At 36.9% G+C, this 22,264-nt stretch overlaps 1 protein-coding gene across 3 annotated transcripts; it reads left to right on the top strand.

Annotated features, from left to right (window-relative positions):
- Positions 1–1,068: 1,068 nt before the first annotated feature.
- On the top strand, positions 1,069–19,977 carry tango2 (transport and golgi organization 2 homolog (Drosophila)). Of its 3 annotated transcripts, none has more exons than XM_028458190.1 (10): positions 1,069–1,296; positions 2,919–2,967; positions 3,162–3,279; positions 5,312–5,397; positions 7,911–8,030; positions 9,317–9,434; positions 17,295–17,362; positions 17,571–17,721; positions 18,272–18,376; positions 19,633–19,977. In XM_028458190.1, exons 3-10 carry the CDS (start codon positions 3,224–3,226, stop codon positions 19,751–19,753), a joined length of 825 nt encoding a protein of 274 aa, XP_028313991.1. In that variant the 5' UTR covers positions 1,069–1,296; positions 2,919–2,967; positions 3,162–3,223; the 3' UTR covers positions 19,754–19,977. The 3 variants fall into 3 exon arrangements, with proteins under 3 accessions (XP_028313991.1, XP_028313989.1, XP_028313990.1); XM_028458188.1 differs by having other exon boundaries at positions 17,568–17,721; XM_028458189.1 differs by lacking the exons at positions 1,069–1,296; positions 2,919–2,967 and adding an exon at positions 2,972–3,086 and having other exon boundaries at positions 17,568–17,721.
- The last annotated feature ends 2,287 nt before the right edge of the window (positions 19,978–22,264 follow it).

Genomic DNA, 22,264 nt, shown 5'->3' with positions numbered 1-22,264 from the left:
TATTAGGGACAAATAACCAATTAATGCAAAAAGAAAAGAAAAAAAGTGTTATTTTTTTGTTTTCTTACTGTGCCTTCTGTTTCTTGAAATCTTGTTTTAGTCAAACAATTTTAGGCACGACTGTATTGTAAAGCTAGAATCACTTAGAAGAGAAATGATACTAGCAAACTTTCAAAGTAAAAGCTTTGAGGTTCCACATATAGAAGTAGAATTTGTTTTACAAATTTTTCAAACAATAGAAAATTATTTATGATCGATTCTTACTTTGTAAAAAAAAAAAAAAAAAAGAACAAATAAATAAATACATTAACAAAAATGTTGAAATAAAAAAGAAAAAGACTAAGATGCGGTAAAATTCTAGCTCAAATACAATATTGATGTCATTGCAACAGTACATCAACACTTAACCCAATAGCCATGTGCAGCAGACTATTCTCTATGATCAGTGTCTTCGTTGCAGCTTGATGGTGAATTGTGGTCAGTTAAAAGGTCAAAAGGATATGGGGAAATTTTATCACATAAAGGAGTTCTTTAAATGTTTTGCAAATGGAATGTCGATTTATGTTTTAGTGATTTCATTTATAAATGTAGTAAATGTATCCAAGAGTGGGAATCGTTCAATTATTTTAAAAAGTCTACTTTTGCTAAAAAGTGCATTGCTGTTTCAGGGGAAAATATATTTTGGTTTACAATCACAAATAATGTCAATTATATTGTACTAACTTCATATTATATTTTTTAAAAAAAAACAAAAAACAAATATATTGTATGAATGTTACATTATATAAATAATGCAATTATATTGATTGTACAATATAGTATCACGTTATTATGTGATATTGATTCAAAATTTCATTTTCACATTGGTATAAAATAAATGTTGTCGCAAATAGGCATATGCACAATATGATGGACATTATATGCTTTTATTGTTGAAGGACATAATCTCATTGGGAACCTACTACTACACATTGAACGTGCTGACGCTGTTGATAAAGTAACCAATCACAGCGCACCTTCGAGCCCTGCTGGGAGTGCACCCGTTTTGTGTTGTCAGTAAGTGCCGCGGTGGGCGGAGCAGGAAGCGGTGAACACAGAATAACCCCGGCGTGTCCAGTCTGCTAGCACGTGACTCAAATCGAGGTGAGTCCGCATAAGGACTTACATTAGATGTCAACAAAGAGAGAAAGAAAGAAGTATCGAGTGAGTGTGACACTGCAAACAGCGGATAACGGAGGACCAAATGTCAGCAGCTGATTGAGAACAGATCGTTTTAGCGTGTTGGAGTCAGTTAAGGTATGTGTGTTTGTCTTTCTCCTGTTTATATAGCCATTGTGAAAGCCCATGCTAATACCGTTAGCTAGACACACAGAGGAAACAATGCAAACTTATGCAATGACTCGTGTCTGCTATGTTACGTCACTGTTAGGCTTCTAACCATTAAACCGTTAAAAAATGTCTTAAAAAAAAAAAAAAAAAAAAAAACATGTCAATATGCTACGAGTGTCCTGTAAAGCGTAATATATATATATATATATATATATATATAGTGCAGTGCCCGTAGGAAGTACATAATATTGCTATAGAAAAGTGGGAGGGTAAGTAGCTTTTTCCTGGATGGCCCAATGAGGTTGTGTTGAAGGTGGGACGTCATCACTCTAGAGGTAGGACTGATGACATCATCACTGTGGAGGTAAGACTAGGGATGTCCCTATCCGATATTGATATCGGAAATCGGTCCGATATCAGCCAGAAAACTAATATCAGACTGCATCTAAAATCTCCTTTACGTTATATTGTATTTATTCAGATATCATGTTGAAGGTTAAAAGTTATGTAACCAATTGGTTAATAATAAATGGGTCAGTTTTTCTCATAGCTACTGTTGCTGACTATTGTTCTCTGATTGAGTAACATGACTTGATCAAGCGTTTTGTCACATTCCACACTACAAAATAAGTAATTAAAGTATGTATGATTTGTGCTTATATTGTACCGGTTTGATCAGTATCAGCCAATACTCAAAGCTGCAATATCGGTATCTGAAGTGAAAAAGTTGTTTCGGGACATTCCGAGTCTTCTGACATGCGCTATACAAATACATTTGCCTTGCTGCTAATAATGTCAAAGCTCACTACCTAACAGCGCAGTTTATTGGACACTACTTCACTGCTTTAATGTGATGATGTAAATTAGTTACATTTCAACAACAGCATTTTGAGTTTGAGTATTTTGACAAAGTCAGGAGTGTGGACCTCTTGCATTTTTCATCTGCAATTATGTCTCGCCTATAATCTTATTTTTAACAAAAGCCATCAAGTTGAGAGAAATACATTTTGTCAGATTACCGTGTTGTCATGCACAGATAAATAATGCCGTCGATTTACTTATGAGCGCTCGTATGGAACGTCAACACTTTCAGAAGAATATTGGTTTCTTGACTCAATAGAAGTGTTGTCATTGTGTGTGTGTCTAGAAGTGGTCGTGGTAATGTGCTTTCTGTATGAGATGGTGTTTCAAGGCTTTACAGCTGGGTATCACGGCCAGTTTCCTGAATCGATTAGATTTCGATTATTGAGGTTTTGAATCAAATAATCACGATTCGATTCAGTGCTGATTTATTTTTCAATATTTACTTGCATATCATACATATCGTCAGAGAAAAAGCTTAGTATGAATCCTCTACATTGTGAATTGTTAGAAATATCAATATTTATGTAGACAAATCACTACAATGTAAATATTGTAATAAAATAAATATTGATGTCAGCACCTTTGCATCGATTTTTATAAATATTAATGAAATCAAGCCGAAATCGATTAAATTGATATTTTTACTCAGCTATAGCCACCTTTGCTCTCATGCACAGTGATAATGGCAATAAAACAGTAACTTGTCTTTCTTATTGTCGTTACAGCATGAACGCTGAGTCATCCACTTATGTGTTGGAGAGCAACGCTCACTTTGTAAGTACACGTGTATAGAGTCGGACTGTGGTCTCTTACCAATCACAGACAACCACGTCCTGTGTCTCGTTTTTGATATAATCATTTAAATTCCATCATACATTTATTCACAAACAGTGGTGCGTCACATTTAGTCATGACTTGGTTTCATTTCTGCTCTTTTCTCACTAATTCTGTTCTCTTCTCCTCCTCAGATATGACCCAGCTTCAAGGTTGAATGTAGACTGAGTGAAGCCCTTCACTACCCACAACATCCATGTGTATAATTTTTTTTAAGTTTGACCCCCGGCCCGCATCCAAAAATGCCTACAGGTAAGCACGTTGACAATCTAAATCCAAATCTACATTAGTGTGGATTTCAGTCCAATTATAGGGTCTCAGATTGTCTGTTTAAAATTTTCCCAACTCTGTTTAATCGGTATATTTTGTATATTTGTCACACCGAATATTTGTACAAAGATCAAAGCAATGGGATTGTCTTTGCACAAAAGGAAGTGGAGTTGTAGGTTTATCATAATAAATTGATTTATTTTCCTTTTGTTTCTATATTTGGCTCAAGGAGAGCAATTTACTGTATTTAATTATTAGTCACTCACACTTTGTGTGTGTGTCTGTAAAAAGTATAAGTAGCAGCCAGTCATTTAACCTTTTAAGTTCCTGAAAATTTTGACTTTTAACTTAAAAGAAAATCAGGCAATTGATTACCTGAATAGTTCTGGTAACTTATTTGGGTTTACAGTGTGTTATGATGCAAAACACAGTGTGGTGACTTTGGTTTGGGTTTCTTTGTTTGCCCGAAGCTTTTTTAATATTAGTTTTTATATTTCTTGTGTTTTCATTTTTCAAAGACGGAAAGCTTTAATTTTATCTGTAACTTTCTTCTTGGTAACATGAAAGTGTTTGTGCTTTGCTGAGTATTATCTGTGTTTGTGTTCACACTAGGATTGGTTTAACATGTACTGGGTTTTACCCTGGCTTTATTTATTGAATGTACACCCGACCTTGTGGATGAAATGAGATTAAGGTGGATGAAAGTATCGGTGCGTGAAGCACGATTTGGAGCTCATCTTTATTCTTAAGAATGGAAATATCTGTTTCTTCTTCTGTTTGTTTTTATAACAAACGAGCATAGGATGTGTTGAGTGTTTTTGACAGTGTTTTAGCTTTGTAATTGTATTAGTGAGGCTATACTTTGCAGCCGCAGGCGGCATTTTTTTATTCCCACTAAACAGTTGACACCAGGGACCTGCTGGTTAAAGATAATAGCTGCAACACAAAACAATCTCCTGTCATTAATGGCCATGAACATAACAACACCGTCACTCTCTGACACTTAATTATAATACAGGTCAAAGAGTGTAGTGCTTGTAACTGACAGGCAGCCTGTGCCAGACTTCAAGCACCATTCCTGATGATTTATTGAAAACTGGATCAAAGTCTTGTTCGACCTGTTTGTTCTTGTTCACAGCATTAAGCTTCTGTCACTGTTTTGCCTGGCCGAGAAAACACAATAAAGACGGACCGGAACATTTCCAAAACAGCCCTAGACTTGATTATTTACCTTTGGTCTGTTTTTCAACTAGATTCGACTTTCAGTTTTTGAGATTTAACTACAGCCCTGTGTGCTTAACTATATTTGTGACTTTAGCTCCTTCTATTATCTATGGAAAACCTAAGGCAGAAGTATACTGTATATACAGTATATATAGGCGATATTGAACAGATAAAGGCAAATGGCGGCCCTCGGGCTAATTTTGTGCAGCCCCTAAAACAAAATTGTAATTCATGAAGTTGAAAGTTATATGAAGCCCAACATAATGCACACAACTTCAGAAACAACAGCAAAATGCACAAAATGATAGGAAAAACACACTAAACAACCACTTAAACACAAAATGACTATAAAAAACTATACAAAAGAACTTCAAAGACACAGAATGCCAATGAAATTGCACAAAATGACAGAAAAATACAATGAACACACTCGATAAACAGTAACACACAAACAAGCAACAAAAATTTGCCTTGTTCCGACCCCGGTCATAAACTGCTTCAATCTCTCCCTTCTGGAAGGAGGTTTCGGTCCATCAGGATATATATATATCCTATTTATCCTTTATTCTCTATCTGTCCTTTATTTATCCCTCATCCTTTATATTTATTATTATTATTATTATTATTATTATTATTATTGTTGTTGCTGGGTTGTTCTGTTTTTTTTTTTTTGTTTGTTTTGTGCACCAACTACCAAGACAAATTCCTTGTACTGTCCTTAAAACTGTACATGGCCATTAAAAACATTTCTGATTCTGACTTCACTAAACACACCTTTGAACCTCCTCAGGCTAATTTTGGCTGCCAACAGAGATGAGCTGTACAACAGGCCAACTAAAGCTGCAGACTTCTGGGGGAACAATGACATCCTCAGCGGTAAGTCACTCCAAGTCAACTTACCAGAGACTGGGGCAGAGATTTCTTGCCATTTGTGTATCGTAATTAAATTGTTTGTGGACTTTAATAATAAAAAGAATGTAATTAAGGAAATTACATTGAAAGGAAGCATTTCAGCAAAACTGTGCTTTAAGAACAAAATAATGTACACTGGGGTTAGCTACACTGCCTGTTAGCTACAAGGTCATGGGTTAAAGTAAATCATCATCAGTGTATAACGTCCTCAACGATCCATTTGTTTCTGTCAAAATCAGCTGGTGACTCAGTATGAACCTGGTGAGCGTGCATGGAAGAGAATGTTCAGAGGCGTTCAGTTGAAAGACAGTTTTCTGATTAATTTTTATTTTTTCCAATGTCCTGAATAATTAATCGGATCACAACTTCAAATCGATTAATTGGCAGCCTTAATTTGAGTTTGTTTTATTATTTTTTCCGGCGTTATTGCCCTTTTTCCGTTTTTTTTTTTACCCTGTTCGAGGTGTCTTCATGGGGACAGCTTTTCTTAGAAATCGTTTAAGATAATTAGTATTTTTATATTCTGATGTGATAATATTTTCTTATGTACACATCTAAGTTAGATTTAGGACATTTAGGAGAAGGTTGTGAGTTATGATGACAACCAATCTGGCGGGGGATGTTGATGACTGTCTTCCTGTTTACTATGACTTCTTTATCATTATAAAGTTAAATAGATTGGAATTTTAAAATATTATTCACGTTATAATATTGATAGTAACCAAAGTTCCTGTCTCTCGCCTACAGTACATTTATTTAACACAGTCGCTGTATACATTTAAATTGGATCCAACTTTGACAGTTTTATTTTTTTTAATATTTTTATTTTCTAATTAAAGGAAGATTTTTGTACAGACTTTTTTTTTTAATTTGCAAACAGGCTTGGTGACAAGCAGTATTTCTTGTTTGTGTCAGAATAATACTGTGACAAATTGGCAATGATATGCACCTATTCAAGTAGGTTGCAACACATCAGTAACCAAGAAACAATGCTGTGACAATGGCTTTCATACTGGTTAATAGTCACACAGTGTGACTCGTGTTTTTAAGTGTTATCAGGTATCTTTATGTCAGGTAATATCAATGAGGACAGGTGGACTTTGTCTTTTTGCTTCTTATCTGAAAGACTGGTTTAGTTTCTGTTTCAAAATTAAGCTTCATCAAATCCTACCTTATTTATTTCAGGCTCAGTAATTGGGATTAATTATGATTGAGGACTTTCTGAGGATAAAATAATTGTCATTGTAATTGGAAAAAATGCTGGTCGCAGTTGTAATTGTAACTGAAAAATGTAATTGACCTAAACCCTGTTTAGAGGCTCCGAAGAGCCATTAAAATGATTGTATTAAGGAAAAACGTTTGTTGCAGCATTCCTTCAATGTGTTTACAAGTGCGATGTTCGTCTGTGGCTCCGTGTGGTTAAACTGTGATTAATGGCGATGCAACCTTTAAGGTCATGTTTGACATTCAAGGCTAAATAGCTTTTGATTATCAAGGCAAAGTCTGTGTGTCTTTTCCACCACATTATCCAGACCTCCCTCACTCGGCCACAGGTCATCCCCGATGCCGTAAACTATATTTAATTGACTGACGTCCAGTTCACATTACAGCCAAGCAGAGGAAATCAATCACACTTTTTTATCCTCGCGAGGAGGAAACACAGAGATAGCCTTGTTGTTCATCACTCCCCTCTTAGTAAAGGAGAGGTCAGGACGCCACTAGCAAGGAATTAATTGATGGCTGTTTTTATGTGATGTGACAGAAAAAAATGGCTCGGTCTTATCTATGGACCTGGAGGCATGGGTGATGAGGGATGGGGGGCTACAGCAGCAAAACCCTGAAGGAGACAAAACGTAAAGGAAACAGAAAGTAAGCTATAGCTCCCAGTGGGATGGGACTCGTGCTCCATTCTGCCACAGGGAATAAAAGGTTCTAGCTCTCCTGGTCACTGTCGCTGTAAGTGGAGCTGTCCTTATTGATCAGCAGGAAGTGCAGCAGACCTACACTCCCACCTTCCCCCCCACCCCCACCCCCCCACACACACACACACTTTGTCACATCCACAAGATTTATGCTAGAAAAGAAACTCATTTACCGATGGACCGATGAATTTGTTTCAATGCTGCAATCACTAATCAGGAAGCTAATGAAATTAAAAGGTATGTTAGAAGAGGGATTATCCACTTCCTGAACCACTTCATGTCAGTGTCAAAAAGGATGAGGTTACACATTATTCTTTTTACACTCCTTTTGTATTTATTTTGTAGGTCTATCTACAAAATGCAGAATGGTGATTATTTTTACATTTCAGATACAGCTGATGATTAACAAAAGGGAAAAAAAGTGTAGATTTGTCTCTAATCTTTACCCACCTCAAACTACCCTAGACCAACATGGCAACTTCGTTAACTAAATGTTAATTATTTGATTTTATCAGAAAGTACAATTCCTATGTCTGTTGCCTCTGTCTTTCGAAGGCCTGGACCTGGAATGTGGGAAGGAAGGTGGATCTTGGCTGGGGATCAACAGAAGAGGTAAACTGGCTGCAATCACAAACTACATGGAAGGACGTCCAAACCCTGATGCACAAGGAAGAGGTGAGAACATTGATCAGAATATAGTTAAGGATACCTTGCACCTAGTTAATTTTCATTAATAAGACTGAAAACAATGTAAACTAGTCATTGAAACACTTGAAAGGAGCTCTGACGGACTCAGAGTTGGGGTGTAGTTTGGTTTTGGGTATGCCAAATGACACAGGGAGTTCTCACTTTTATTTTAAAAATGTAATTCTATATAAAGCTTATTGGGACAATAAGGAGGGTGTTAATGGAAAAAAACAAGTCTTGTGAGATTTGCAAAAAATAAATAATTTGGAATCATGAAGTGTTTCTGTTGAACAAAAGATTCTTATTAGGTCCAATTAAAACTGCATTTATTAATCACCTTAGCTACAACAAAAATAGAGCTGTCCATAATATAATGGCAGAGAATTGGGATTTTTGTGTTTCCAAATAACTATAACATGCCTGTGAATTTTTTGTTTTTTTTGTCTTTACAAAAAATACAGATAACATTCATGTTATAATTTCTTAAACAATAATGCTTTATCAACAGTGTCTAGAACAGCGATTCTCAACTGGTAATGGGTGGATCGTGGATAGCTGGTCAAAAATAAATAAATACTGAATATCTCTCATGTTGGACGTGTCTTTTATTTTGAAAGAAACTTGTCTTTTGACAAGCTGTGAAATGCATGTTGCACAGGAAAAATATAAGTGTATGTTTTAAAAAATATTATATATGTGTTTTTAACAGATATTTTTGAAAAACTAAATTTGGTTGGTTGAATTGTAAAGAAAAGTGGGTCACAATTTAATGATCGTGGCAAAATGTGGGTCCCAGGGTGAAACCAGTTGAGAACCCCTGGTCTAGATTATTCTAGTCTGATATTCTTAAATCCCCCTGCTATTTTATTTTATATAAAGTATAAATATATATTTTATTTCTCATAAAAATGGCATTAAATAATCAAACCCCTAAATAAGGGGATGTTTAAAGTTTGGAGCAGGACTTTTTATCACAGTGTTGTACATTTTTATCTTTAATGGCTTGAGTAAAGCACGTTTATATCACAATGTGGTGGTGATTTTTATTTAATGAACATTGTGTGGAAAGAAAACTGTCCCATAAACTCTAAGAAAGCCAAGATAAAGCAGTGATGTAGGTTTCACTTTGGATTTTGTATATGCGATGATTTTTTGTATTTTGTCGTTATGTGTGCTGTGTGTTGTCCATGTAATTATAGAATGCTCTGGGATTTATGGATTTGATAATTAAAGAATTCATCCTTCCCTATCTGTGTTGTCCTGCTGATCTGAAGGATTTCTTGTGTCAAACTACCTGATGGACAAAGAGCAGGACAGCTACTCCTACCTGAAGAAGGTGTCGACAGAAAGCCACCTTTACAACGGCTTCAACCTCATCACAGCAGAATTCAAGTGAGTAAAAGTTGTGGCAAAATCCATTGAGTCTGTGTGAGTGTGCTAGGGCTGGGCAAAAAATCAATTTAACCGATATTGATTGATTATATTTATCAAATTTGAAGATAAAAATTCGAAGTTTAATATATATATATATATATATATATATATATATATATATATATATATATATATATATATATATATACAGTATATACTATGCTGAGATGCTAAGGGAAGAGTTTATTACTTTTTTTAATTGTAATGTTATATGATGTGGGATTGATCTATGCATTTAACTCTTGAGGACAATCACAGCAATAAAGTTGCACTTTTGACAATATATCTGATGTCTGCAGTCATTTTTAAGTGCATTGATCGAATTGAAACTCATTTTTCTTTAAAAATTCTGAGATTTTTTTTTATGCAAAAATTGCTCAGTCCTACAGTGTGTGCATGCTGATGGTCCACCCTTTTATTTAGTTGTAAGTCAGTCATAAATCGGCGTTTCACAAAGTGAGTAACATAAGGTAATTTATGCATTTGCTTGGATATAACAGACAACCCAGCTAACCATCTGGAGCACTCAAATTATTTCTTTTTACTTTTTTGGCATTGCTTTTCACTTTCTCGAAATATTTGACCTGGTAAGAGGTGAAAACTCAAATCAGGAACAGTACGCACTGAAATGGTAACCAATGCCATTGGCCCTGTGGACAATTGGCATGGAAACGGATTTCAGACGTTGCCAGGAGTGGTAGGAATAGCCGCAAAGCTCAGATTTAGCAGAATGGGGGAAGAGAAAGGAAACGGCCCATGATGATCTCTGTATTCTGGTAACATGGCCTTCAGATGGATCTGCTCCCAAGGGAACTGGTGCATTGCTTTTTTTTTTTTTTTTTCTAGCTGAATAAATGCACTTCGTATCTCGGTTTTTGTTTTTTTGGACAACTTTAGATTCCAGTGGCCAGTATACATGGTTTTATTGGTTTGAATCTTTGTGCCTGGGTTTGCAAACACTGTAAAGTGTGGATCATATTAACTTGGGTATGTCGTCAAGTTTGTCAGTCAAATTATTTAATGCCAGCAAGAAAAAGAATCATGCAGGTCTCTCACTGCTCCAAAACACAGGACTGTGTGAGGCTCGTTATCAGGGTTAAAGCTGGATTGGGTGATGACACATTTATCAGATTGTGTTCAAACAGAACGACTAATAAAACTTGTGACTGCAGCACCCCATAAATGTGCGTTTGGACCAGGGTTGGGGTCAATTACATTTTTGTGTTACAAATACTCTTTCAATTACAATTCAATCACAATTACCAGCATTGTTTCCAATTACACTTAAATTACAATTTTTTATCCTCAAAGTCTATTACAATTATGTTCTCAATGACTAAAGTTAAATTACATTTAATCACAATTAGTTAACCTTCCTCTTGTGTTAGCTTTCTGTTATCATCTCTTACGATAGCATTTCCTAAGTCAGCTGTAAAATACACTAAAAACAAATATCTATCATCTAATTTCTTTCCTATCTATTTGTTACCTTGTTTGTCTTCTTGATCAATGAATATATAGCTTTTAATATTTTTGGTGTAGGCGTCTGAGCCTTTTTTGTGTGGATTTATATTTATTTTTTAAATGGTAAAATGTGACAAAGCTTGATATGAAACATATTTTAATAGTTGTTAACTACATATGTGTAGAGTTGTAGATAGAACTGTAACATGGTTCCCTAGATCAGCGTTAAATTGTAATTGACAATTTTTATAGCATTTTCATGGCAATTACGATTACTAAGTAAATTATCTGAACTCATTTACAATTTAATTACAATTACGACAACAAATTCTTAAAATTACAATTAAAATCACGCCATAATTGTAATTATTTATCAATTACGCGATTACATTTGTAATTGACCCCAACCCTGGTTTGGACACCCTTGCCTGTAACTAACCTCCAACTTCTCTTGTGTCTACTGAATTGCAGCCTGGACACACTTCAATACAGAATATAGGTTATAGCATCACATTTAATACCTGTTTGTTTTTATCCTGTTTGGAGGATAACCAGTTATAGAACACGGGGTAAAGAGACTATTACATTAGGCTTTTATCCCTGTATTTATGTAATAATAATTCATATTATAATACTGTCTTTTTCAGGCGTTGTTAGTTTTTTCATTTTAAAAAAAAATACAGAAACTTACAGCAGAGCGACTTGCACAGATTTTCCATTGAGTCAGCAGAACCATCGATAAAAATGGGAATTACAAATGCGTTGAAATGTGTTACACTTTGTGCAAAAGCGTATTAAATTTTCACTCAGCTGGGAACCTGGTGAAAGATTGTTTACATTACATATCTAAAAAATAATAGTTACAGGCACTAAATTATCTAAACCACAACAAGTTTTTTCAGGTCTGATTGCAGTTGGTTTCTACCCAGTATACGGCTGACAGACAGTCACACATAGCAAGCTAGCAGCAGCCTGATTACAGTGAGAAAATGACCAAATCGACTGATTTGCAGACACTGGGCTGCGAGAAGGTGCAGGTGTTTGTAGATGCGTGTAGAAACTCACCAGAATACAATAAACCTATGTTTATTAGGGTAAATACGATTGGAACCATAGCCTATGCTCACTCATGCTGATTTGCAAATTAGTTAGATAATTGGCACCTTCTTCATCTAATAATGTACCGCTTTACAAAAAGGCTTGTTATTATCTGAATAAGGTGCCAATCAGCATTGTACCAACCCAATTTGAAACAGTCTAAACATTCAGGCATGTGACTTGTAGTCCAATAAATACAGTACGTAAACACTGATGTTTTTTTGTGCCTGATTGTCCCATGAAGCTGTGTTTTTTAGTAAAACCGTAATACTTAATGTTCATCCTTTTGAATGGGCTGTGAGTACAGTCTAAATTAGCCAACAGAGCATCACTGTAGTAACTTACAGAAAAAAAAACTTTTTTTTGATGAGCTATTATCAGCCAGTTGTTTTCCAATAAAGCCCCTCAGTCTTCAAGAAACACAGTATCCAGTTACATTCTAAATGACTTCACTACATCTAGTGGTTCTAGACTAGCTCTATGTTGCACTTAAAGGATTTCTTCTTCATTTGTAACTAGATATTATGTAAATGATGAAGTGGTCTCAGTGGAGGACATAGTCTGCCTGCCAGTTTCAAACATCTTCTGCTTCCTGTGGTCCCTTATCTTTGGTATGCATTTCATCTATATAATAGTCCTATCTGGTCATCATTAATGCTTCATTCCTTCTTCTTTGCACAGCTGCACCATGTGTATGAATAATCTGTAATCATGTTGAGTTGATGTGGGACTTGACATCCATGCTGGAGTCAGATCAGTGCTGTATATCCTCAGCCTTACCATAAAGGAGCTGAAGTCATATATATTTAAAATGTGATCTCTGGTATTTGCTGTTTTATGCACCCGAGGCTCCACATCCAATAAGTCATTTGACTTTTACACAATCCTGCTTTTGGTTGAGTTTTCTTAAGTCAATGCCCAGTTCTTAATAAATGTATGTTCTGATGGTTTCCTGCAAAGAAATACCTAACTTCCTATATGTGATTTCACTATGAGTGGTGTTTTTATGAAAACAACTGTATAAACTAGGCTCTGCCTTTATGCCTGCAAGCATGAGTTGTATTTATTGGCAGAGATTGTGTTTGATTTGAAGAAAGAAACACGGTGATCCAGTAGATTGACTATCCACCGCATCAGTAGCGATTCCATGAATTCCGAACAATGTAAAGCAGTATTACAGGAGTATTTCCAAGCACTTGTAACCTTGCCTTAGGGAGACTGTGCTCTGCATGAGTCTAAATTTGTCCTGCAAAGGTTTGGAAGTTTTCATGTACATACAGTATATCATGACCAGTGTGCTAGTTATTGAGAAAAGTAAGTCCTTACCATTACTAGTTTTTCAATTGAGAATTAACATATGAGTTAGTTTAAAAAATCTTTCTCGTGCTCCAACTAATGTCCTTACAGCCTTTGTTTACCTGCTGTCACCATACAGAAGATAATACTTGACAGCTTCCCTTCATTTGCATTCACACCGCATCATTGTTGTAATTAATATGCTACGTGTTTTACATGTCATGCTAGTTGGCTGCCCTTTAACCAGGTGACTCCACTGTATAAATAGAGTGCATGTTTTCGCATACCTAACAGTTGCTCTATCGAGCTGTATCTGTTAAAATCCAGCTACTATTGCATGAATGAAGTGGTTTGTTCTAGAAAGTGTCTATTTGTACAGTTGCCGTACGCGACAACCCCCAGTGCTATTGGTACAATTGCCAAAGTACAAGTATGTAGCATCTTAAGGTTAGGTTATAACCCAATATCGCAACAATTTTTAGGCTTAAGTTTAGGTTTAGTCTTAGTCACGCAACCTAAACTGGCCAAATAGGGGCGCTGTGTACTGATAGAATGTCGGTATATTGATACGGCAACCGTACGGATTGCCACTGCCTTTGTTCTACTTTGGATGTTTACATTGGGTCTCCACTGACTGCCGGTTTAATCCAAAGTAAACAAACACACACACAAAATGTGTTTCTCTGTGTAAATAGTAGAAGTGTCTCAATACAACGTTTTCACTTCCGATACGATACCTTGTGAATTACACTATCTGATGCGATATCAGCACAAATCATACATACTTTTATTACTTATTTTTTGGTGTGGAATGTTAAAAAAGGCTTGATCAAACTGAACCTTTACCCTAAAATTTAAGAATATTCTACAATCGAATGAAATAAATAACCTGAAATATCCTGAAAACCTCAATTAATCCCATAATAAATTATGTATTGGAAATTTTAGATGCAGGCTTATATAATCCGATTCTGTTTTTTGTTTGTTTGTTTTCCTGATATTGTACCGATATCAGTATCGGATCACGACACCTTTAGTGAATAGAAATGGAAAAATAAAACAGAACTACATCACGGCCTGCTAAAAATGAACTTGTTCACCAAGCTACATAAAAATAACAGTTTCACACCATAAAGTATTGGTAACTGAGGCGTCATTTAAGAAGCAATGCATTATTATTAGAGTGCTAGTTTCTGCAAAGATGTAATGGTGTAACTGTGAGGAAACATCTTCTGTTTAGATGATCTGACCCTACAAGGACGTTTGACACCAACAACCTCCTTCCAACTCCTGTGTATTTGTGTAGGATCAGATATTAGTGTTAGTGTTATTTTTGTTTCCCCAGGTGACCACAATACCGACAATAATAGAGAGAAAACTCCTCTACAGTCTTGAGATTTGCCAGAATTACCTGTTGCGAGTTGGAATCACAGGAGCATGTTTTTTTTTCCCCAGTTCTACAACCTCCGGCTGGTTTCCCATCCCAACCCAAATGTAACCGGACACAAACCTGATGAGACTTTCAGTAGAGTAGATGAACAAGGCATTGACAAACCCTCCATCTGCTGCCCCAACAGTAATTAAACGATGACCAAAGCCAAAGTTGGCTCACAGCCACTGAGCAGGCCTTTCATAGAGGGGTCAGAGAAACTTCAGACATTGTGGTTACACACGAGCTGAAAATAAATAGAAGCTTTACTGTATTTTTCCATTTCCCCTCAGCTTTCAGTGCCATCTGGTTCTCATTGAGAGGCCGCTGTGTACATCTAAGTATGAGGGGTGACCGGTATCACCTGAGTCAACATTGGCCGAGACTACTGTGCTCACAGTAACTATTGGAAACAGACACATTAACGAGGGCATGGATTTGTTGTTGTTGTCAAAGGGATTGTGTAATTTGATCCAACAGCTCTGGAAGCTCTTCCGGCTAATTTTTCCCTGTCCGCTCTAATTGCTTTGCCCCATTATGTGACATTTGTACATGTCAGTCGGTGTCAGGCTGCCCTCTCAGTGTTAGGCACATCCAGTGTTTGAAGGAAGTGTGTCCCAGAGGAAGGTGTGGTAGAAATTATTAATGAACTCTGTTGGTGGAAGAGCGTTGCCTCACCGTGTCTCTCATCATGGTACCATTCAAAGAAGGATGTGTGGTAGCCAAACATCGGGTGGAAAGATACAAGGTCTTACATTAAAAAAAGCTTTGGTGGTTTTATTTTTGATGATCCCGGTCATCAAAGCATCCTGTGACACACATACTTTTACTGTCACTTAGAGGCTACAATAAACCCAATATACCATAGAAGGCAATTTTTTGCTAATCCGTTGAGAAGATTTTTAGGGGGCTGGGGACCTTACTCTTATTGGTGTATTCAGAATGGTGTATTCAGATTTGACATGAAGTCTAACACGCAAATCACTGGGGATACGATAAACTGAAGAAACCTCAAGTGCAAAAGCTAGATACTTTGTGAAGGAGAGAGAGATGCACACCAATCACACAAGAAGGTGGTATTAAAGAGGAAGAAGTTGACAGAACTTGCTGCAAAAAGGAAGAAGTACATTTTGCTGTTGCCTTTCCTTTATACATGTTTTTGGAATCGAGTCAGAAACTTGCATGTGCTTGAGGAGAACATGCATACTCTGCACTATGCTACCGAGTGTGAAGTGGCCCAAAGCTGCAGATAGGAGAGAGTGGGAAACAGTTACAAGATGTAAGCTCAGTCTTGGTCACCCTGTAAATGGCCACCTTTGATGAGGATGTCTCTTGTTAAAAAGGCCCAAACACCCGTTTATCAAAGGAACAGTACTGATGATGTGTCCCAAAAATGTCCATGTCCATGTCTGAAACACAGCTACCACACCACTCTAAAAAGGTTAAATTTCATGTGACTACCAACTTTTGGCCCAAAGGGCTATTTAACATCACATCCATTCTTTAGTTATTCTGGCATGGTAGCACAATTTTCTCAGAATTCCTGGACAGGGCAGGTTTGACCCCCAACCTTTTAGTTTAAAGACAGCATTGTCAACCACTGAGCGACCATTTACAACCAGAAAATAAATTATCTATAATTTTTTATTTTGTTGCTGTAAAAACATTTCCATATTTTGAAGAATCAATCAGCATTCAGAGAAGATTTTCCTGAAGTAGAAGCCTTTGGATTCAGTATTCTAGCTTTGCTTTGGAACTGAATTGATTCGACTCGGTGGTTCAATTTGTGCCAAAACGATTTTTATTTTATTCCGACACGCTCGTTGCTCTTCTTCAGTCTGCTTTGTGAACAAACTACATCAGTGCCATAAGTTCAGTTTGAGATCTCTGCGCCGCGCAGGTTTTTCCGTCCCGTCTATCCAGTGCCCGACTCAGACATTGAGGCAGTGTTGCACCACATTTCAGATTGAATGATGCCACTGGTATCACTGTCAAAAAATTGACATCAAAAAAACCCTTTCCCCCTGCTGGTTCAAAGGACTCTGTGCTGGTTTATTATTCACTCTCCTGTACCAAAGGCGTGACGGATGCCCTTGATGTTGGATAGATTTTACAGAGTGAATAAATTCCCTCTAGCTGAGGACTTTCCAAGGAGATCTAACACCATAGCTAAATGTTTTTGTGCTAGTCAAAGGTGTGATTTGCTCTCTCAAGCTGTCTTTCCATCAAAAGAATTTTCAAATCTTGCAAATATTGTGTAATGTTTTATATCAACTTGCTTGAATTGCCTCTATTATATTGAGGCAGTTCTTAAATAGTGTTTTTGTGCCTAAAAAGAAATCATCAATCATGTATGCTGCATGGCTGTGTCTCTTTTCACTTAGAGAGGTTGCCTTTGAACGTCTTCAGCCATTTATTCCAAAAGCACACACCTATTACATCTCTTAACGCGCCGTTTATAATTACACTAAACAAGGCTAATAGTCATTGAATGTGTTGTCTAATTTTCCGTCCCATTGTGTCCCATTCAGAGCCAAACAAGACATTGTGTGTTACTATGGCAACAAAGGGAGCCCTGAGCCCATCCGTCTGAATCCAGGTCTGTCTGTGTCTATTACGGTTGCTGTAGAAACCTCTGGTGTGTTTTTTTTTTTTTTAACATTTCCTTCTACTTTTGTCTGTCAGCCTCACACTTCAGAGCAGATATTCCTCTTGCACTGCCTCGCTAAGAAAAAGTACCTTTCCCAGCTTACTACTGTTTTCCTCCTCTTTTTTCTGGTTTGGTTGTGTAACTTGGCCTTCAGTAGGAATCTATGGCTTGAGTAATTGCCTGTTGGACACCCCATGGAAGAAACTGCTACAGGGAAAGCGTCAGTTCAGTAGCCTCGTCAGTGACCAAACCCTGTCCTGTGATGAGCTGGTAGAGGAGCTGCTCAACGTCCTCAACAACCAGGAACTGTGGGTGACGAGCGGCTTCACAACTGACTCCCCAAAATGACGACAAAAACGACTTCAAAAATACACACAATGACAGAAAAATTCACATTACTCCAATAACAACAAAAATACACAAAATGACAAAAATACACAAAAACAAAAAACAGAAATATACAAAAAAAATTACTCTTGAAAACACAAAATGACAGAAAGATGCAGAAAACAAGAAAAATGACTCCAAAAACACACAAATGACAGAAAAAGACAAATGACTCCAAAAAACACAAAATTACTCTATAAACCTAACAACAAAATTACAGAAAAATACACAAAAACGACTCCAAAAACAGAAAATTATTCAGAAAAATTAAATCACTCTTAAAAACACAAAATGACAGAAATATAGGCAAAAATGACTCCAGAAACACAAAATGACAGAATACACAAAATTGAGTCCAGAAACCCAAAACAACAACAAAAACACACAAAATGACTTCAAAAACACACGACATGCAATGTCTCACACTTTATCCAAGTCTCTGCACCTTTTTATTGTGGATTGTTTTCACAGAAACACACCAGATCCACTGCAAGAATCCCAGGGTGATGGGTACACAAAGTCCATGCTGGAGGCCCTGTCTGCTGTGCGTGTACAAACGCCTCATTATGGCACAAGGTCAGTGTCCACCTTTGACCTGCATCACTGCAGAAAAACTGACGGCTCATGGTGGAGGGTAGAGTTAATCTGAGAGGGGATCACCTGAGGGCTATTCCATAAAGCGGGTTATGTTCAAACTCTGAGTATGTTCAGGCTCAAATGAGGGAAACTCTGAGTATCCCATTCATAAACGCGAGGTATGTTCTTCTCGGAGTATGTTACCATGGCAACATTGTAAAGTTCACTGAATACAAACCTGTGGATAATGTAAAGGCGATGATAATTTAAATGAATCCACTTTTGAAGATATGATGGCGCAGTGAATTGTTACGCTGCGCTGGGAAGCGATAGGTTGCGGATCCCGACCCACTTCATACCAGCTGTAATGGAATCCGATACCCAGAGTTTCCCATCGCGGGGTATGTTGACCCAGATTTTATGGATAGACTCAGAGTTTGTTAACCCTCCTTTATGGAATACCCCTCTACACTGCTGTGGTTTGCTAGATTAGCAGGTACACGCACATAAATTGAAGGTATTTCTTCTTAAAAAACAAAAAAAACAAAAACAGGAGAATTTACTCATAGGTTAAAATTGGTTCTCGCAAATTTAATGTTGACTCTGCCATAAACATTTGGTTTGTTGGCTTGAACTTGGTAAATGTTTCACGCATTGCATTGTGGGATTTGAAGTCCCATAGCAGAATGCAAAGACGAAGCAGAAAAGCTTCTTTAAAGTGTAAGTACAGTACACCCCCAGGATTTTGCTGATCTGCCACTTGGGGGAAATTCAAAAAATGTCTCAATTATGGGCGTTGCCCCTAGAGTAGTTAAGACGTGGCCAGTCACCCCCAAAGTCCTGCTCAGTTCCGCATGGAGCTGTCAATCAATGCTCACCGAGGGCTGTGAGAGGAGGAAACTAGTACCTCCTCCCATATTTTAAAGGAGGGGTGGGGCCAACAGGGACGGTTAGTGACATCACTGATCCAAAAAGACGTCACTGATCTAATCTCAGCCAATAGTTTAAGACATAATACCAACATCCGCCATTGTTTTATCGACAACATTCAATCCGTGTAAACACCAGAGATGTAAAAACATGTTCTTTGATACTGGTCTGTGTATTGGTGCATCCCTAGTCTATAAATGATGTGATGTAAACTGATGATCTCCTGTAGCTAAAACTGCTTAGAATTTTGTTTTCCATTGGGAAGCAAAAGACATTAAACCACATTAGTTTGGAGGTCACGGATTCTTCTGTCTCTGCCCACTCAGGACCAACACAATAATCCTAATAGACGGGGATGAGAACGTGACCTTCACAGAACGCAACATGCTCGACTGTGACACCAGTAAATGGAACACCAACTCGTTCCAGTTCAAACTGCAGTCATGAGGACCTGATGGAGGACTCCACCTCTGTGCCTTTCAGCACCACCAAGCCGCCCTTTGGACAAAAACACACCCTGCTATTTTTTTTCTATGATTGGGAACTAGCTGCATCTTTAGAATCATGGAGACTTTCTATTACTAGTTGATGTTATATCATCACTTCCTGTGTGCTGACTTGAGAGCTGCCAAAGGATTATTAATATTTTGTAGCACAAAAGATTTTGCCTCCACAACAACATTAAAATAAGGTTTGCATATTACTGCCTGGTAATATGAATGAAATAAGAACTTATTTATTATTATTATTGTGTGATGCTTTTTGCACCATTTAAGTTCTTGATATAGTTTGAATATCCATAAAATGCAAAGTAACCAGATTTCAGGATGAAATGGCACTGAAAGTGAAAATCATTGTGAAGAGATATTTTTCTATATGATCCACATATACAATAATAAACTTTGTCTTTAGTTACAGTAAGTTTGAACCAAACAATACTTAGCTGTACTTGCATTGAAGGGGAAAACCTACAGTTTCAGGCACTGGATCTCAGACTTCCTCCATAGTAGAATAGAATAATGCTTTTTATGACATGACAATAAAAAAAAAAAGTGTTTTCAAACAAACATTTGGTCATTATTCTGTGAGAGGACACTGCTTTTGTAGGTAATTTATTCCAAGTGTTTAACAATAAAAGTTTTAAACCATTGGATGTGAGCACTGCTGTAATGTGGTCGAATTTTGTGCAGCGACCAAAGTTAAAGTATAGAATTATAGAAAAATACAAGAGCAAACATAAAAAAATACATATTACTGAAAAAGACAGCAAAAATGCAAAAAAGGGCGAAGCAGTTACCCTACAGGACTCTCCGTATTATGCTTTGTGGTAATTTGGTATTCTTTTTTATCATCATCTGTCACGTTAAGAAGTAGAATTACTCCTCATTGGCAGTAGGTGGCAGCAGAAGCACTCATTATATTGGAAAATCAACTGCATATTCTTCATATTCATTCTTTACCTGTCAGTAAAGTTTTGCAGGTTTGAAGTAATTTGCTGATACCATTAATTTTAACATGCTTGAGCTATTAGAGATACAACTCTTAATTTACCTGATGAAAGTTTAATCTAAACTTGTGCTGGTTAACAGCCCTGCTTTTCTTCTTATAGTTAGTTTTTGTTTTGTGTTTTTTTTGGGGGGGGGGGGAGGTTTGCCATAAAAATATATTTGGTAAAATATTCTTTGAAGATTTATAATGAATTCAACTTTATTTGTATAGCGCAAATTGCAACAAAATCATCTCAATATCTTTGTAGTAAAATATATATTTATGACTCGGTGGAGTTTTATCCTGCCATTGATCACCAAATTTTTTGTAGTTAACAGCGCCCTCAGCTGGTCAATATTGTTACTACACTTCTTTAATCTCTACCAATTTCCCAGTTCTGTTAGTGCACAGAGAGAACTCAAAAACATTAGTGATTCGTAACATCTTGGACTAAATATACTTGTTGATTACTTAAACTTGATGCTTTGTTTTTGAGACTTTGATAGCCAGAATTCATTGGTTATATAAGCCCTTATAGCAGCAAAGGTATGTGTACGCCCAGAAATGTTCAATTCATCAATGATAAACATTTACAAAAGTTAGAGTATCAAATAGACAAAATAAGATAAATTATAGAACAAATATTTTAAATGATTGGTTACTGTTTTACAAGACAAAGAAAGAGGTTCAGATTAACTTTCTGACACATTCAGTACACCTTTTTTTTTTTCTAAGAGGGGTATTTAGGATGCAACAACAAGGCTCAGGGGGTTAAACACGTCAACAAAAACAAAAGCAAGCAAGTCATTATTTAGCTCCTATACGGTATATCCACATCAACTGCATCCATAACCATCGATGTGGCGTTAAATACTATTTTAGTAAGTTTATATACTTGGAGAAAAAAGGTAGGATGACTAATCAAAAAAGCATTTTAACATTATTACCGGTATATCCCTTAATTTTCTTTTAAGAAGTCACTACCATTACAAACCTTTTACAGAGTCAACAATAATAATAATAATAATAATAATAAATACAAAATTAAAATTTAAGCCAAACTTGCCGCTGTGGGCTAAAACCGGGGGCGTGACTGATGACGCGTTCACACCTTAGCGAGTTGCTCTGCGTGTTCTACTCCGACTACTCCGCTCCACGTCCGATGTACGCATCCAATGTGCGTAAAGTCGTCCAAGTGGCGGTCAACAAAGGTTTTTTCCCCGTGTCTCACTCCACTCCACTCTATGCCACCGAGCATCCAACCCACCTGTATAAGTCACCTCATTAATTGATAGTGCACACCCAGTGACACTCCCAGCACCAGTAAGCCAATCCTAACATAGGAAAACACAAGGGGGCAGACGTCTATATCAATTATTCTCAACTGGTGGGTCGGGACCCAAAAGTGGGTCACGGACCTGTACTGGGTGGGTCGCGGACAGCTGATAAAATATAAAAACTTATTGTGTC

The sequence above is a fragment of the Gouania willdenowi genome, chromosome 9, assembly GCF_900634775.1.
Source record: "Gouania willdenowi chromosome 9, fGouWil2.1, whole genome shotgun sequence".
Taxonomy (NCBI): Eukaryota; Metazoa; Chordata; class Actinopteri; order Blenniiformes; family Gobiesocidae; genus Gouania; species Gouania willdenowi.
The sequence above is the reverse complement of the archived record's forward strand: the minus strand, read 5'-3'. Positions and strand labels throughout refer to the sequence as shown.

Bases quoted from the DNA above. Each gene is read 5' to 3' on its own strand.
- tango2 (XM_028458188.1), top strand. From the start codon at position 3,224: ATGTGTATAATTTTTTTTAAGTTTGACCCCCGGCCCGCATCCAAAAAT. The intron at 8,031-9,316 runs GTGAGAACATTG...GCTGATCTGAAG, and splicing joins CCCTGATGCACAAGGAAGAG to GATTTCTTGTGTCAAACTAC. The intron at 17,722-18,271 runs GTGGGTGACGAG...TTGTTTTCACAG, and splicing joins GTCCTCAACAACCAGGAACT to AAACACACCAGATCCACTGC.